Consider the following 19,390-nt stretch of genomic DNA (forward strand, 5'->3'; position numbering starts at 1 on the left):
TGTCTGTGTGTGTGTGTGTCACTCAGATCACAGTCTCTTGGGAGCCAATAAGGAAGCACTCAGCACTGAGGGAGCTCCGATTACACACACACACACATTAAAACGCATTAACTGGTGTGCTGGTGTGTGTGTTCCCCCTAAAACCGAGTTTCTCTGATTTTGCTATTTATAGGTTTATGTTTGAGTAAAATTAACATTGTTTTATTCTATGTTTTATTCTATAAACTACAAACTAAATTTCTCCCAAATTCCAAATAAAAATATTGTCATTTAGAGCATTTATTTGTAGAAAATGAGAAATGGCTGAAATAACAAAAAAGTTGCAGAGCTTTCAGACCTCAAATAATGAAAAAAGTGTTTTTTTCATGCATCTTGGCATCATGTTCTCCTCCACCAGTCTTACACACTGCTTTTGGATAACTTTAAGCCACTTGACATAGGGTCTCTATTCCAGACATGGATTAAGCCTAGAATGAGAATACATGTTTTTTTTATATTATCCAGATATTCAATAGGAAATTTCAGCTGCAATAAGTAATATCAATAATATGTTGTAATTGGTGGTGTGGTGCAGTGGATAACACCACCCCCTGCCAGTGAGTTCATCATATATGGATGAATAAATGCTGTGCTACACCCAAACAAACAACAACAACAAATTGTGTCGGCTAAATGCCAAAGTGTAAAATTTAATGTTAAATTAAATGTTGCAACTTAGCTAAAAAGCTAAATTAAAAAACGACAGAAAATATCTATAATTTTTGATAAAATTGGATAAAAAAGAGAAATGCAACCAGATATTTAGCCTCTATTCACCCAAACTACAGCTAACACAATGTCATCACAGAGCTCAACACGCTTGGAGGAGAGCACTACATCAGCACTATAACAGAAGCCTGTGTTTGCTATAGTATGATGTTGATAAATAGTCAATCAAATCATGAATCTAGAGATATTTTACTCATCTGGAAACAATGCAAACATCTGAATTGTTTAAATTCCTTGCATTACTTCTAAGGGTCCCACCCCCAACCACACACTGTGGCCCTGGACACACCCACCAACACGGCAACAAACACCCAGAACTGTTTCCCATACAGATGAGGATCAGTACGTGTGCTGTGAATATAAACACTGATGCACTCAGCACACTCTGAGAGATCACTTCAGTTTCTGAATCAGTTTCTCTGATTTTGCTATTTATAGGTTTATGTTTGAGTAAAATGAACATTGTTGTTTTATTCTATAAACTACAGACAACATTTCTCCTAAATTCCAAATAAAAATATTTAAGTCATTTAGAGCATTTATTAGCAGAAAATGCAAATGCAAAGAAAACAAGTTCCCATTCATGAAGTTTTAAGAGTTCAGAAATAATCCATATTTGGTGGAATAACTTTAATCACAGGTTTTTAATCACAGTTTTTTTCATGCATCTTGGCATCATGTTCTCCTCCTCCACCAGCCTTACACACTGCTTTTGGATAACTTTATGCTGCTTTACTCCTGGTGCAAAAATTCAAGCAGTTCAGTTTGGTGGTTTGATGGCTTGTGATCATCCATCTTCCTCTTGATTATATTCCAGAGGTTTTTAATTTGGTAAAATCAAAGAAACTCATCATTTTTAAGTGTTCTCTTCTTTTCCCAGAGCTGTATATACTCTGTTTATCCTCCCCAAATGCACAGATTACAGGTATAACATTAAATAAATTATTTAGCCTTACTATTAGATGACAATTACATCAATCATGACAGTTTACAGTATCGAGCACGAGTGGGTATGATTATTTCCTCTTGTGTAAATTTAATCAAAGTAATACACATATTAACTCTTCCAAGATGTTTAAAGGACTATTCAATCTAATTCAAGAGTCTAATGCTCTGTTTATCACTGAGGACTCATCTAAAATGCAAACACTGAAAACTGTAGAGTACCAGCATCCCATGTGGACCTTTCTATACAATATTATTACTATGCAATTAAAAAAAATCTGATCTAAATCCAAACATTAAAATAAAATAAAATAAAATCTTTATGGCTCTAGATTGTTCTTGGCTTGGACGTACAGTTCTTGGAAAGTTCTTTAACTGGTACCATAAATAGGACTTTCCTTTTTACAAATTAAATTATCAATGTCACAGACCCTATAATAGAACCTTGTGGGACGCCACGAAATATGCAGAGTGGCTGCCAAATATTTCATAGTGTTTCATAGTTTCTGCATTATGATTACTCACAGTTTCTGCATTATGATTAAAGACAAAATAATAAAGCCACTGTAACAGGGTTTAAACACTCAAGTCCTTTCAAGAAAATGCTTAACTGTTGCCAAATATTTCACAGTGTTTCATAGGTCCTGTGTTATGATTAAAGACAAAATAGTAAAGCCAATGTAAAAGGTCCACAACCTTCAAAAAGTGGTTACATCAATGCTATATAGACCCTATAACAGAACCTTCTGGGATGCCATAAAATGTTAAATGGTTGCCAAATATTTCATATTGTTTCACAGTTTAATATCATAGGGTTTTAACACTCATTCAAAAGTCCCATTTACAAATTATGTGTCCTTTCAAGAAGTAGTAACATCAATGCTATAGACCCTATAATCTTATAATAGAAAACTCTGGGACACTACAGAATATGCTAAACGGTTGCCAAATATTTCATAGTGTTTCATAGTTTCTGTCTTATGGTAAAAGACAAAATAATACAGCCACTCTAATAGAGTTTAAACACTCATTCAAAAGTCTCATTTACAAAATATGGGTCTTTCCAAGAACCTTTCAAAAATGGGAACATCAATGCTATATAGACACAAAATATGGGGAATGGTTGCCAAATATTTTATAGTGTTTCACAGTTTCTGCGTTATTATTAAAGACAAAATAATAAAGCCACTCTAATAGAGTTTAAACACTCATTTAAAAGTCACATTTACAAAATATGGGTCCTTCAAGAACCTTCAAAAAGTGGTAACATCAATGCTATATAGACCCTATAATAGAACCTTGTGGGATGCCACAAAACATGCTAAACTATTGTCAAAGTTTCTAACAGTGAAATGTCCTTTAGGATTCAATCAAAATTCTACATCCATCCATCTATTCATCCATCCATTCATCCATTATCCATTCTATCTTTTAAACTATCTATCAATCTATCAATCAGGTACCTCCAGCAGTGGCAGGTCGGGGTCCAGCTGGGTGAAGCTGTTCAGCACCACCGGTCCGCTCGACTCGCCCACCTCCAGCTTCACCCCGTCCCAAATACTGCGGATCCTCCAGGCTCCACCGTCAAACATCACACACACTCCCCTCACATGCACCATCAGGGGGATGGGAGCGGGGAGGAGGGGGTTAAATCCAGATCCAAAAGCAGGGTTTTTAAGAAAAACAATAATCCTGAGAGAGCTAAACGTAGGGTTCCATCACTGCAACAAAAAAAATCCAACTTTGTTTTTCTCCTGCTGCAGAAGAACTGAAGAACCTCCTTCATTCACTGCCTCTACTACTGTCTCTCTCTCTCACACACACACACTGACACACACACACACTGAGAGGGGATAGAGAATAGAGTGAGCTATAGAATAGAGTGGGTCCCTCAGGCTCCGCCCCTCTCTCCCTCTCTCTCTGTCTGTGTCTCTATCTCTCTCAGCATGCACTCCACAAACCCCACCCCCCTGGTCTCTAAGCATGAGGTCATTTTCTCGCAGCACTGTGCTGAAATGGACAGGGTCATTTAAAAGCTGTGGAGAATCGAGCAGGAGCTGTAAAAGCAGCGGGCTTTTCTCACAGGGACGCGACTCACACCCGGCTACACACACACTCAGAGAAAACACCCTGTTACACACATACAGTACCAGTAAAATGTTTGGAAAGTCCTTAAATGTATTTTTTTTTATTATTATTTTAACATTTACTGCATTGTAGATTAATAATAAAGTAATCCCAACTATGAAGAAAAAACATATGTAATTATGTAGTAAAAGAAAAAAGTCTGAAACAAACCAAAATATGTTTTATATTTTACATTTTCTCAGTCAGCTGGAATTCAGGCTTTCAGTTAACAGCTGTGCTGAACTCGTCAAGAGTTTAAAACTTGAATTTCTTGAGAGCATCAGTTAATAGCTATATTTATTTGAGTAATGTTTTAATCTATAATATGATGAAAACTACATAACAAAAAATACTGAAAAATGAAGATCAGTCAAGAACTTTAAAAGTGTCCTCAAGTGCAGTCACAAAGATCATCAAACACGTTATGATGGAACTGGCACTCATCAGGACTGCCCCGGGAAAGCAAGAGAGAGCAAGAGTTTCCTCTGTTGTACAGGATAAATTCATCAGAGTTACCAGCATTAGAAGCCGCAAGTTAACAGCAGTATTTTCATTGGTTTAACACATTTAAGTTACTACATAATTCCTTATGTGTTCATTTATAGTCTGGATTACTTTAGTATTAATTTACAATGCGCAAAAAAACATACAAAAAAAAAAACAATGAGAGAGGTCCAATTTTTTTTTAATAAATGTATTTCTTTTTTTTTCCCCCTATTTTCCAGCATTGCCGAGTAGCATCACAGCGCTAAAGCTCGGAGGAAAGTGCAGCGACTCGGTTCTGATACATCAGCTCACAGATGCAGCCTTGTGCTGATCCGCATCACCCTAGGAGAGATGAGGGGAAAGAGCGCCATCTACTGTACTGTACCCACCCAGGGAGAGGAAGACCAATTTTGCTCTCTCAGGGCTCTGGCAGCTGATGGAAAGCTGCATGAACAGGATTCGAAATAGCGATCTCCTGATCATATTGGCAGTGCTTTAGCCCGCTGGATTACTCAAAGCCCCGAGGTGTGAGGGTTTTCATCTTACAGAGAAAACCCTGCTATACACTCACTCACATTCCCAAAAACACCACCAAGATCACTCACTTACAGGAAGTATTAATTTACTGGCCACTTTATTAGAAACACCTACCTTATATACTTGCACTCACTGGCCACTTTATTAGAAACTCCTACCCCCTAAAAGGTACTTGATTCTTGCAGGACGGTGGTGATATGGATCTGAGTGTAGGTGTGAGTTAAAAGAGAGTCGTTTTTCTTTTTGTAAATGTACTTGCAAGTCTTTGTTGGACTCGCGCAAAAGTGAAAGTCACGGCGCTCCCCCGCACGCCTCCTCTGGACGCTTTTGGCTGCTCCACTTTGCACATCTGGTGTGTGTTATGCGTAGGCTGAGGAGGCTGAGCCACTGCCAGTAAGAGCCGGCACTGAAAACACACTCAGGGAGCGGAGGAATGCGACAGGGGGGAGGGGAGAGGAGTCCAGCCAGGAGGAAGAGCAGTGGAAGAGTGTGTGTGTGAGAGTGTGTGTGTGTGTATGGAGCCCTCCCTAATTGTGAAAGCAATTCTCATATGAATTTGCTGAATACAGTGGAGCATGGTTCGAGTTATTCATGTAGTTTTTTTTTTTTTTTTTGAGAAACATTCCACATCAGCTTGCTTGTGTTTTCAGGAGAAATACACTGCGTGTGTGTAAGAGTGTGTAAGTGTGCGTGTGTGTGTGTGTGTAGTCACAAAAAAGTGCAATGTAAGCAAATATGCACATTGAGAAACTAACTGCCTTTCACTGTTATATTAAAAGAAAGCACATCCAAGTATCCAAATTCATGCTTCAAAACTAGAAAAGAGCTTGTGCAAAAATGTAAGAGCTTGTGAAAGCTTGTGTAAATCAAAGGTAAAGTTTAAAAGCTAGAGATGTCCCTATTAGATTCAGTGATTAAGATCAGGTATCGGCTATTTTAATGCCAATTAAGTTAATAAATCTTTATTTATCTGGTCTCATCATGGCACCAATACCGGACATTATTTATAATTATTATTAATCTAGCTGCCCACACTGAGGAGAGTTATCAGGAGGTAAGTAAAAGAGTTGACTTGGTGGTCTAAAGCACTGCCACTATCATTAGGAGATTGCCAGTTCGAATCCTGTTCATGTAGCTTGCCATCGGCCACCAGAGCCCTGAGAGAGCACAGTTGGTCTTGCTCTCTCTGGGTGGGTACAGTAGATGGTGCTCGCTCTTTCCCCTCATCACTCCAAAAGGTGATGTGGATCAGCACAAGGCTGCGTCTGTGAGCTGAGGTATCAGAACCGAGTCGCTGCGCTTTCCTCCGAGCGTTAGCGCTGAGATGCTACTCGGCAATGCTACAGCATCAGCAGCAGTTTTAAAAAAGGAGGCATGTGCTTGTCTTCATTCTCCTGGTGTTTGGGGCAGTTGGGTAATTGGCCGTGTAAATTAGGGAGAAAATTGGATAAAAAATTAGAAATAAAATTAATCAATAATAAAAAAAGAGTTTACTTGGAGTTACTTGCAGCGTTGAACTATTTTACAGTGAAGCATAAAAAAACATAACATAATATGTAAAGCTGTATAAGCTTATAGACTGTTTGTGGAGTGTAAGATAGCGATGAGCTTTTAAAAATGTGTATTTGTTGTTTGTTCAGACTGTTCTTCCTCTTCTCTTCTCTATGAATTTTGAAAGGCAGGCTTGTGTGTGTGTGTGTGTGTATCTCTGTGTGTGCGCGTAGCTTAAACTGAGCAGCTTTAATAACCTCTACACACACACACACACACACACACACACTGTGCTGTTATATAAGGCTCAATCTGACTAATGACACCCCCACAGTCCAGTACATCAGGGGGGCCACCATGTAAAACAACAGTTCACAGGTTCATCCTAAACAGAAAGTGCTTCATGCGGTAAGAAGTGATGTAACAGCTTTTATTATTATTATTATTATCATTAAATACTGGTACACTACATGGACAAAAGTAATGGGACACCTACTCATTTATTGTCTCTTCTAAAATTAATGGTATTTAAAGCATTTGCTGTGAAGATTTGATTGCATTTAGTGAGTCTCATCAATTACTCAACATTTATCACTGCAGAGAACACAGAAAATTATGCAATATATCGCAATATTTTGGAATAATTGGAAATCAGTAGTGCATTATATATTTTTTATTTAGCACAATTAATTAAATACGTTTGACTCCAACTTCCGCCACAATCTGCCCCACCCCCACCTAATATGTGGCTTTTTTTGCTGTTCGCTTATGGTAAGAAATTGATTTTGTCTCCATCCAACCCAGCTGATAAAGCCCAGTTTAATCTTAATATTTGCCAGACAAGATACTGCTATGAACAAACGCTGTCTCTGCTGCTCCATGCTGTTTACACACTGAGCACAGTAATGTGCAGTGTTCACTGCTTGCAGCTGCAAATTTTCAGCATTTTGTGTTAAAGCAGCTTTATACTGCACATATATCTGTGCTGAAACACAGAATTTTCTCTCTGTATTATAATTATTACTTATATTATAAAACTTTCACAACTACAGGTGTAAAAAAAAAAAACGCTCTTTTATACTCAGCTAATTTCTAAAGTTCTAATTCAGAAATCCTTACAAACAAGCTGAGATGTTTATAATAAAGTAAAAAAAAAGTTTCCTCTATACAATTTACTATGCATTCTTTTTTTCTCAAACATACAAGTATATACTTGTATTTTAATCGACACCACTAATATAAATGTAACTGGACTTTACATTTCTTACATTTCTTCTTTTATTTGCATTTAAATATCCACTATAAAAACTAGCGTTTTAAGAAAAAAAGTCTGAGTAATCACAGTTAATCTCAAAATATTGTTGTGATTAACCAGATTACATTTTTTAATCGACTGACACCACTACTTTATTTATTAATTTCTTTATTTATCACATAAGTAAGAGAGTAAAATGCCAGTCATTCCGGGGGTGTGGTCATAATGTCCGGTTTGCTGACTCACTCATGCAGCAGTGTGACTCAGCAGAACACTGATTTATTATAAAGCTGGACGATGTTATTTAATCCTGCTGTCCAGACTGCAGTCCCAGAGCGACAGAACAGCAGAGTTCAGTGTGTTCTCTACTCTACCACATCTCAGCACTTAACTCCCTGTCATTACATCACCATCATCATCATCATCATCTTCATAATCCAGCTTCTTACCCGCTATCATTGGGTATAAGCAGGAAATACCCCGAGACAGTGCGCCAGTCCACAATGTGCAGGGATCCACACACACACACACACACACACATACCTAGTGGCAAGTAGGAAATAATAGTTTACTTTATAACTGCAGAAAACATATTCATATTAAAGTGTTTACTCTAACATTAGGATTTTTCACACTACAATCTGTCATCAAATCAGCGAGTAATCCAGCTCAGAAAAGCTACACCAGCTTAATCTACCTTAACCTAGCTGTTAGCTGTCAAGTATGGGTGTAGGGAAGACGTGGAGGCGGACGTACACGCGGGTAAGAAATATATATTTTATAAATAAATAACAAAGAAACAAGGAACAAGGTAACACGTAACAAAGATAAACCAAAAACCAATAACCAAAAATAAACAGTGAAACAAAATAACATAAACCTAAACAAACAAGAGATACTAGAAATAAACTAACAGGGCTAGGGAAATATATATACAAGGGAATAAACTAATAAATAAACAAGGAAATAGACTATAAACGAGAGAACAAGCAAAAAACAAGAAACAAGGGACTAAGGCAATGAGAGACAAGAAAACACTGAGATAAGCTTTGAAACACAGAGAGAGACGAACGACAGGTGATGGTGCAAAGACCGACAAAGGACAAGTGAGAGAGAAGGACTATTTATACTAACATGAAACACACTAGAAGTGGAAACACCTGGGGAAGAGGCGGAGCTACGAATGAGACAGTGGTGGAAAACTACTGAGACAGGAGACAAGGCCAGGACGTGACATAAGCAATCATAGCTAAACAGCTCCATTTTTTTCCCTACATCCCTCACTTCAAATTAAAAGCCCTCTGCAGGGTTTGTAATTGTGTTGGCCATACCTTGCAAAATATATGAGGTAGAAACACTGTACTGTGGTTTGTTGGTACGCCTGCTGGAATGTTAAAGATATAAGAATGCTTCACATCAGCAAGAAACACACTTATCAATCCACACACACACACACACAGTGCTGGATATAATGCTTAGGTAATTAAGCCGACAGCTCATACCCTGCCTATAGCCTCTGCATACACTCTAAGAAATATAAGTACAGATTTGTACCTAAAAGGGTACAAAGCTTGTCGCTGGGGCTGTACCTTATATTGAGGTACAAAAAAGTACCTTTCAGTGAAAGTCCTTTTTTGTACCCATGGTTTTTGTGCCAGTAAAGATTATAAAGATTATAAACATTAGCATCAACTAAATATGACTCAAAAACTTGATGATCCAAAATTGTCTGGCTTTCAAATAAAAAATGTGCAAATAAAATATATATTGTTTATCAGTACAGTGATACAGAATACTGAATGTACCCTTTGGCTGGTTAAATGGTACAAATTTGTACTTATTGCTGTTAGAAAATACTTTGTACTTCAGAGGGAACAAATCTGACCCTGTAAAGACCAGTATTGTACCTTTGATGGTACAATTATGAAGAGTGTACCTTTGAGTACAAAAAAGTACTCATATCGTACCTCTGTTTTTTAGAGTGTAGCGTAGCATCATCAGTGCTAATGAAATAAAGGCTGATATCATTACAGTGACTCAGCGCTGCTTTACAGTAAACACTCTCATCAGTCTCCATCAGCATCTGAGGACGTCTCATAACCTTTCTCTATCTTTACTCCCCCACCCCCACCACCAGTCCTTTCGTTATATATAAATACAGATCTGGGGAATAATAAGACCACTGAAAAATGATGAGTTTCTTTGATTTTACCAAATTGAAAACCTCTGGAATATAATCAAGAGGAAGATGGATGATCACAAGCCATCAAACCACCAAACTGAACTACTTGAAATAGTTTTTGCACCAGGAGTAAAGCAGCATAAAGTTATCCAAAAGCAGTGTGTAAGACTGGTGGAGGAAAAGAACATGATGCCAAGATGCATAAAAAAAAAACAAGTTCAGACGTTTTTTCTCTCTCCTGTAAAGTTGCTGTTTTGGAGACACTTGGTTTTCATTGGACAGCGATGCTATTAAAGGAGCTCATTAACATCTTGCTTTTTCTCTCTCCCTCTCCTCCTTTCTACCATCCTCCCATCTCTTCTGCACGCTCGCTCAGTTCTTTCTTTCATCTCCTTCTTTCTCTTTCTCGCTCTCTCAGTCCATCCCAATACATTCCTCTCTCTCACCTTCTCTCCCTCTCCTCCTTTCTCCCATCCTCTCTTCTGCTCTCTCTCCTTTCCTAATCTCCCTCTCTTTATCTATTTCTCTTTCACTCTCTCTACATCAATAAACCCCTCTTCTTTCCTTTCGATTTCTGTATCTGGTGGTGGGAATCCACATCCACAAATGACGGGCAGAGACCACCTTGGTTATAATGAGCATGTTTAATGTTATCTATTTTAAACACACACACACACACACACTCACACACACACACACACACTCACACACACTAATGTGCCATTAAACAGATGGCCACACTGTACGCCAGGCAGAGCTGAATGATGTAGAGCAGTATCATATTTCAGTTTCAGTTCCAGTGTTAGATATTCCAACACACTGTAAACTCCCCCACCCATCCATCCCAGAAGTACTGGATGGAGCGACACCATTCCAGGGAACACAGTCTCACTGTTTCACAGCTCAATAACTGAGGGATCTATACCCTTATAGCCCACAGTTGGAATTGGAGGCAAATAGGCAAAAAATTCATCCATTCAGAAATGTACATAAACTTTTCCCAAAAAAGTTCCTATAGTTTTAGCCAGAACATTGAAATTTGGTTCCCATGTAGAACCAGTAGCAAATATTGCACATACAGCTCTGAGACCACTTTAAAAAAATAATGTGTTTCTTTGATTTTAGCAAATTGAAAACCTCTGGAATATAATCAAGAGGAAGATGGATGATCACAAGCCATCAAACCACCAAACTGAACTGCTTGAATGTTTGCACCAGGAGTAAAGCAGCATAAAGTTATCCAAAAGCAGTGTGTAAGACTGGTGGAGGAAAAGAACATGATGCCAAGATGCATGAAAACCAACAAAAGTAGGTTCCAGAACCAGGAACGTTCATGTACAGTGGGAACCGAAGAATATTAGGTTTTTCAGTGTGAACCAGGATCACTTCTGTTCACCACTGCTGTGCAACGCCCACTGTTGTATGATGGTTGATGAGGTATGCTGTGATGTTTTGATGGTTTCACTAAAGCTGGTGGAAACATGAGTTGGTTCGCTGAAAAGCACCATGGTTCTTATAAACCTGAACGGAACTAATTCAAGAACTCTAATTCAAGAGTTCTTTTGGTGGGAAAGCACATCTAATTGTCTGATCCAGCCTGAACCTGATTGGCCGATTACTTGAAATCTCTTCTTTGAGAGAGAAAGAGGGATATACTCGTAAATCGAAAGTGCTGTTTGCATTGCCACCCTCTGTGCAAGCCAAGAGCTGATTTACCACTTACCACACACACACACACACACTCAACACACACACATACACACATACACAGACTGACCCATCTCCAAAGCTCTAAATCTTCCTCTTTCTCCTTATCTCTTGCCCAGTTCCTAGAAACTCCAGGAACTCCTATCTAAAAGCTGAAGGACTGATGATCTGGAAATATTTATAAGGAAAACCCCACTTTCCCGCTTTTACACAGCAGCCATGCTCTTCCCTCAGTGCCAGGCACCAGGTGGGGTGGACTCGGGGGTTTCCAATGAAGAATCAAAGCCTCCAATTTAATTACCACAAACTTAGCAGGACCGGATGTAACCTTATCAAGATAAGAGTGATTCTGAGAAATGAATACATTCACTTTGTACTCAGTATCAGCTCTACTGAGCATATAGGAGCCAATAGCATTACTAGTACCATTCCAAACACCAATCCAGTGCCTGTACACTCTTCTTCTGTGGCCATGCCTTTGTAAATTGTGCAGGACGTTGTTTTACATTGTCTTCTTGCATGAGGACTTGAGGAATTCCAATAAACAATCAAAGTCCCTGTTATGCCAAATTCAGCACCCCCGCCAGGAAAAGCACCCCCTCCCGGAGCTTATTTTTAAGTAAAGTTAAAGCGCTGGTATCAAGAAGTTGTCCAATACGGCACCCCCTGCCAGAAAAAGCACCCCCTCATGGGAGAGGCTGCAGGTGACATAAATATTGTTCATTATTTCTTAAGAGTCAGCGCAGCTTAGTACCCTATCTTGGGTATTTTCAAAAAAGTTAAAGCCAAGAAGATGTGCGTGCGCACCTGAGAGAGGGTGCTTTACCTGGCGGGGGTTCTGAATTCGGCACAACACCCCTAATCAAAATTAGTTTAGCATTGTCTTGTTGAAAGAACAGGGTGAATAATAAGGAGGATAATAAGTTAAACAAATAAATACTGGAATATGCTGACTTAGGGGACTTAGGGGGACAATGAACAATCAAAGCCCCCCCCCAATCTAATTACCACACAAACGACAGGTATAGATAAAGCCTTATCCAGATAAGGGTGATTTACTGGGGGTTTTAAAAGTGTGTAAAAGTGGCAGAGCCCTTAAATGGCTCATTCTGAAAGGGACAAAAAAGGGTAAGAGTTTTTAAGAGAGGGTAAGAAAATTTTGTTTAAAGAATGTTATAAACCTGGTAAAAACAGGTATAATATGTCTACTACTTCTAATGCTGAATACCTCTTTACAAACTGTTTGTCTGTACAGGACTAGCTGAGCTATAGCTTTCAAATTTTACTCACGTGTGACTTGAGTGGCACTGCTGGGGCAATTTATGGCTAAAATTGCACTGCTTATGTAGATTTATGATTAGAATTGCACTATTGAGTGCCTTTAAATGTTAAGGGCTCTATGTTACACATTGCAATGCTCATTCCTATCTTAGGTAGACCCCCACTCGTTAAACACACATATGGACACACTGCAGAGTGCAAACCTAACTTATACATCAACAATAAACAGAATAAAAAATAAAATAACATTATTGTTGTTCCCTTAAATGAGCTGCTGGTGTATCTTCACAGTGTGAACCTGCAGCTCATTATTTGTCTCTGCTGAGACGCACAAAAGCACCGCACTGTTAAGATACGAACGTGCCAAAGTCAGAGCTCACCTGGTTCTTAAAGGGAATGAAAACCTTGTGTGGCCTTTTGTGTGTTTCGAGCAAACCAAGAGGTATTTTTTGAGCCCTTAAGATACCGACAACACCTATGCATCACTAAAATAGGGCCCTAGGTGTTAAAATTAGTTTTAAAAAATTGGTAAATGTTTTAAAAGCAAGATAATATGCATTTTGAGGTTGTGCATGCTGTAAAATGAATAAATTAATAAATAAAAAAGGCAGTACCCACTGAACAAAAGCCAGTCCTTACATCCATGTTAACAAACAGGACTGACTGTATGTCCTCACTGATTGGCTCCATCCAGTCCCACACAGCTCCATCCCCCATACAGCTGCGTCTAACACACACTGATGCAAAGCGCACAAACGGGGGGCTGTTACAGGCAGGGACCCCGCAGTGCTGTCTGCATCTGTTCAGAGTTAGCTAGAACATTACACAACTTTATTACTACAGCCTTTAAAACAGGCCAGGAACACCAGAGCACAGGCTATTTACTGGCCTGTTCACATGAAAAAACTACTGCAAATGCTAGCATTAGCGTGATAAATCTCAATAATACTTATATACCATATATAGTGGTTAGCATGTTAAAAAATCAACTGCTCACTGTACCTGAATATGTACCTGCATAGACAGTCAGTTTCTGCCTTTATACTTGTTTACTACTTTGTTTTGACAGCCCTGACTTATAGTTGTTTTTCAGTAAGTGTCTACTTTAACAAACAGGGTTAAAGGTCACATGTGTTGCTCTGGTCTGAGATTTAGGATCTGATTTAGGGCTGTTTTTACTGATTTCACCCTAAAAACAAAAAGTGTAAGGGTCTGTTTTGGGCTCTAGAGTTGCTAACAACATTCATCACTCCTTAAAAATTCATTAAACTTAAGGTATTAAACAATTCTTAATAATTACACTATCAAATTAACATATAATATATGCACATTACCTCATTTCTGCAATGTTTCCCATTATGTTTTTTTTAAAAACAGTGGTTTAATTTTATTTAGTATTGGTTTATTAAGAATATTTTAAAAACTGTATTTCAATCCCAAAATCTAAACAATCTTAAGATTATAAAGTTCACTGTCTTTAAAATGGTCTATTATTCTATTCTATTATATTATAATTATATCAATGGCAAAAAATGAATAAATAAATAAAAAATATATTTTTTAATTTTTGTGCAATTATTTCTGGGACAATATATAGTTACTGTGACACACCTTATTTGTTATGTAGCTTATAGAAGACGACTCTCAACATTTTCTAAAACCCCTAAACAGCAGAGGTCTGTTTGTTAAGCAGGAAAACTAATACAATATAAAATATATATATATATATATATATATATATATATATATATATATATATATATATATATATAGCAATACATCAATATATTGATATTTTCTTACACCCCAGCAGGAAAACTAATATAGTATTGCAAAAAGTATTGCAATACATCGATATATCAGTATTTTCTTTCATCCCAGCAGGGAAACTAACACTATATTGCAAGAAAATATTGCAACACATTGATATATTGATATTTTCTTACACCCCAGCAGGAACACAAATACAGTATTGCAAAAAAAATATTGCGATACTTGGATATATTGATATTTTCCTACACCCTTAACCAGCAGGGGTCAGTTTGTTAAGCAGAAAACGAAATACAATATTGCAAAAAATTTGCAATACATCGATATATCAGTATTTTCTTACACCTCAACAGGAAAGCTAATATAGTGTGGCAAAAAATATTGTGATACATTAATATATCAATATATTCTTACACCCCAGCAGAACAACTAATACAGTATTGCAAAAATAAATTGGTGATACATAGATATATCAATATATTCTTACACCCCTAACCAGCAGAGGTCTGTTTGTTAAGCAGGAAAACTAATACAGTATTGCAAAAAATATATTCAATACATTAATATATCAGTAGGACATGCTGTTTCCACTCTTTTGTTTGGACAGTCCTGACTGTGACCCATCTTGAACTTGTTTCTGCTTCTTTGAAACGCAGAAGGTCAGAGGTGGGGGTAAGATGTGTGGTGATTCAGTGAAGTCACTCAGCTCTGAGTGTTCGGGCTAATAGCCGCTGACCTCAGGCCTGTGTGTGTGTTTTATATTTGGAATATGACTGAGGCCGGAGTCAAAGGGTCATTCACACTCTGACCACGTCACCACGGCTCTCTGAGATATGACCACTGCGTTACCACGGCAACCGGCGGTTATCAGAGAGCGCACCACAGGCGGCCATCTATCTCCTATCTGAACAAGACAACAGCCTTGATCTTCTCTTCAAACAGAGCTGGAGGAGAGGAGTGGCAGAGACCCAGATCAGCAACAGTGCCGTCTGTATACAGACGATATCACACAAACAATAGAGCTTCTATCACATGTCACAGGGAATCACAACAGCGGCCAGTCAGGAAACCCTGGCAGAAGCTTCAGCACGACTGAATCTGTCCAGAAAACCCAAAACCTACGTTCATTTTTCCATCATTTATACAACATTAAAACAACATTGATCTCTGAAATCATAGATAGATCACTGAATTAATCCCAGGGCGAAATTAAAATATTACAGCAGCACAATAAGACCAAAGAACGATAATTAAAAGCAAAAAAATATCATAAACAGGATGCGAGATATAGGATATATAACAGTATAAAGATATAAGATTTATAATAAACATAAAATGTGAAATGTACAGATGTAACAGGTAAAAAGCACAAATATTATTCAGGTAATTGTGCAATAATGAATTGCACTACAGGAATATCTGAACCAGTAGTAATAGTGAATTTACTATATTACTATTAACTTTAATTGTAAACATAGAATATAACATTTTAAACAAATATATGATTTGATCTGTGCACATCGATTTTACATTTATTCAACTTTGATTCAATGTTAAGCATATATTTATTTATTTATTTATTTTTTTTTGTGTCTACCACCCCCCCTTTTCAGAGGACCAATCTTTATTAGTGTTAATACAGTGTTATATTAGATACACAATAATATAAGAAAAATATATTACGCAAAAAAGGGGGGAACGGATGGGGAAAACAGAAAAGATAAAAAAGAGAGAAGAAAAACAAAAAAAACAGGGTTCTTACACCATTTTAAAAGTCAAATTTAATGCTTTTTAAGACCTTGATAAATATAATTTAAGACCTCAAAAATGTATTCAGAATTTTTTTTGGGAAAAAATAATTTATTAATGTATTAGAAACTAACATTAATTCACACCTTGGTAACATAGCTAGCTAGCCGCTAAAGCTAGCTAGCTCTCCACTAACCTTAGTTCTCTCCTCAGTAACATTAGATAGCTTGCAGCTAATGTTAGCTAGCTCTCTGTTAACCTTAATTCTCTCCTCAGTAACGTAGCTAGCTCACCTTAATGTTAGCTAGCTCTCCACTAACCTTTGTTCTCTCCTTGGTAATGTAGCTAGCTTGATGCTAATGTAAGCTAGCTCTCCGTTAACCTTAATTCTCTCCTCGGTAACGTAGCTAGCTTGCCATTAGAATGCTAGCTAGCTCTCCACTAACCTTAGTTCTCTCCTCAGTACCATTAGCTAGCTTGCAGCTAATGTTAGCTAGCTCTCCACTAACTTTAATTTTCACTTTAGTAACGTAGCTAGCTCGCTGCTAATGTTAGCTAGCTCTCCATTAACCTTAGTTCTCTCCTTGGTTATGTAGCTAGCTTGCCACTAATATTACAGCCAATTTATAGTACATTTAAGACAATTTAAGACCTTAATTACCAGGATTTAATGTAAGATATTTTAAGACTTTTTTAAGGAACCGTGGGAACCCTGAAAAAGACAAATATAAAGGAACAACAACAATTTATTAATTTACGGTTTGTATTAAACTTCACTTGGTTGGTTGATTTAATTGGTTGGTTATTTAACATATTCTCTCTCTCTCTTGCCATCTATTTTTTCTCCCACTCTCTCTCTCTCTCTCTCTCTCTCTCTCTCTCTCTCTCTCTCTCTCTCTCTTTCAGAATCTAAAAGATAAAAAGTGATGGCTCGACCGGCTGGGTTCTGACACTGCAGTTTCTTCAGTAATGCTTCTCTAATTGTTTTTCAGAAAGCACTTTCATCATCTGCAATTTAGCAAAACAATAGACCAGCAGAACCCCTCCTCCATCCATTCCCTCCATCCCCCCGTCTTAAAGCACTCTGCTGTCTGAATCGATCAGAGCTGTATAATAGGACCTGTCTGCTGGACTTTAATGGCCAATCGCACAGAAAGAAAGAATCCAGACAAACTGAGTTTTCTCTATTTTCCAGAATTCATCCTCTCACAGTCAGACACCTCACAACATCCTGTCTGACAAGAGACCACATTTAAAGCACTATTATAATTATTACATTTATAAATACACTGACTGGCCAAAAACAAAAAGTCAGAAAAGTAAAAAAAAGCAAATGATGTGTTGGTTGGTTGATGCAGCAGTTGGTCTGCAGGTTTAGGTTCAGCAACAGTATGTGCTGAAAGAATGAGGTCAGCTGACTACCTGAATATACTGAATATAGACCAGCTTATTCCTGAATCAATGGATTTTGATATTTTTTCTTCATATTCCAAGATAAGACAATATCAGGATTCGTGGTGCTGGAATTGTGAAAGAGTTCAGAGTTCAGGGAGCATGAGATCATCATTTATCATTTTCACACATGGATTGAGAGAGAGTTCACCACAGAGTCCAGATCTTAACCTCATTGAGAATCTTTGGGATGTGCTGGATGGAGAAGAGCTGCTTTGTGCAGTGGTCAGACTCTACCATCATCAATGCTGCTGCAAGATCTTGGTGAAAAATTAATCCAGCAACACTGGATTTAAATAAATAAATCTTGATGTTGCAAAAGCTTATCGAAACAATGCCACAGTGACTCAGTGTTTAAAGAGCTGAAAATCGAAATCACATACCGTAATTGCCAGAAACACAGTCCAAATAGCAGCCTGAGAGAGGCCAGACCCGTTTACAGTAATTACCCCGATATTTCTCAGAAGGGGATTCAAAGTTGGCCAATCTGGCAACCCTTTCAGAAAGAGGATGCTGAGTTTACTTACTGATAAATCACGTAACATAATATTCTGTAGGCCTTAAATATATATATAGTCACTAGTAGTTCAATTCCTGTCTAAATGGAAAACGGAATGAATTAGGGATGGAAAAAAAATAGTAATTAGCCATTATGCAGTATCTTTTTTTAATATATTTTTTACTTTTATACTATTTATCTATATATTTTGTATTTATTTATATATACAGATCACTTTAGTTTCTGAGTCAGTTTCTTTGATTTTGCTATTTATATGTTCATGTTTGAGTAAAATGGACATTGTTGTTTTATTCTATAAACTAAAGACATTTCTCCTAAATTTCAAATAAAAATATTGTTATTTAGAGCATTTATTTACAGACCACGAGAAATGACTGAAATTATAAAAAAGATGCAGAGCTTTTAGACCTCAAATATTGCAAAGAAAACAAGTTCATATTCATAAATCAATATTTGGTGGAATAACGCTGGGGTTTAATCACAGTTTTTTTTCATGCATCTTGGCATCATGTTCTCCTCCATCAGTCTTACACACTGCTTTTGGATAACTTTATTTTAGCTGCTTTACTCCTAGTGCAAAAATTTAAGTAGTTCAGCTTGGCTTGATGGCTTGTGATCACCCATGCAAACCAGTCTATATATATTCTGTATTATTATGCCGTGTGATTGATATTTGTTGTGTTTGTTGTGTCTGTTGGACCAAAGGAAGAATAGCTGTTATTGCGATTATTGCGAATGAGGATCCAAATAAAACAATTAAACAACAATAAAATAATTAGTTTGTATTTCAGATTTTTTTTTTTTTGGCATTTCTGGTAAAAATATTTATTTATTTATTTTTTTAATTAGTAATTAGCATCAGCAATGGGAATCTCCTCACTTCTACCAATTAGTGATGATGGATCCAAACGAAACTAAAACTACCTCTCACTCCTGAGTAACGCAGCTCTAACAGAGTATCGACCCACCGAGCAGCTCTGCTGTCACAACACTGACTAACCAACACATGTTCCAGCAAAACATCCTGATGTAAAAGCTGAAGAAGCAGCATAACCAATCCATTACTTACACAAGAGTCAGCAGTGAGTCAGCACAACACAACACACACTGCCTGAGCCAT

At 37.4% G+C, this 19,390-nt stretch overlaps 1 protein-coding gene across 3 annotated transcripts in view; it reads right to left on the reverse strand.

The window, feature by feature from the left end:
* LOC103041981 (ral guanine nucleotide dissociation stimulator-like) overlaps positions 1-19,390 on the reverse strand; it is a 94,441-nt gene that overhangs the window by 47,319 nt on the left and 27,732 nt on the right. Inside the window, exon 1 of one of the 3 annotated variants that reach the window (XM_049466353.1) lies at positions 3,177-3,564. The exons of the other annotated variants lie outside the window; for them this stretch is intronic. Within the exon in view, the coding sequence (XP_049322310.1) occupies positions 3,177-3,332 (156 nt within the window). The 5' untranslated portion in view covers positions 3,333-3,564. Of the gene's footprint in view, positions 1-3,176; positions 3,565-19,390 lie in introns of those variants that run through there. 3 annotated transcript variants of the gene reach the window in all.

The sequence above is a fragment of the Astyanax mexicanus genome, chromosome 17 (genome assembly GCF_023375975.1).
Source record: "Astyanax mexicanus isolate ESR-SI-001 chromosome 17, AstMex3_surface, whole genome shotgun sequence".
Lineage (NCBI taxonomy): Eukaryota > Metazoa > Chordata > Actinopteri > Characiformes > Acestrorhamphidae > Astyanax > Astyanax mexicanus.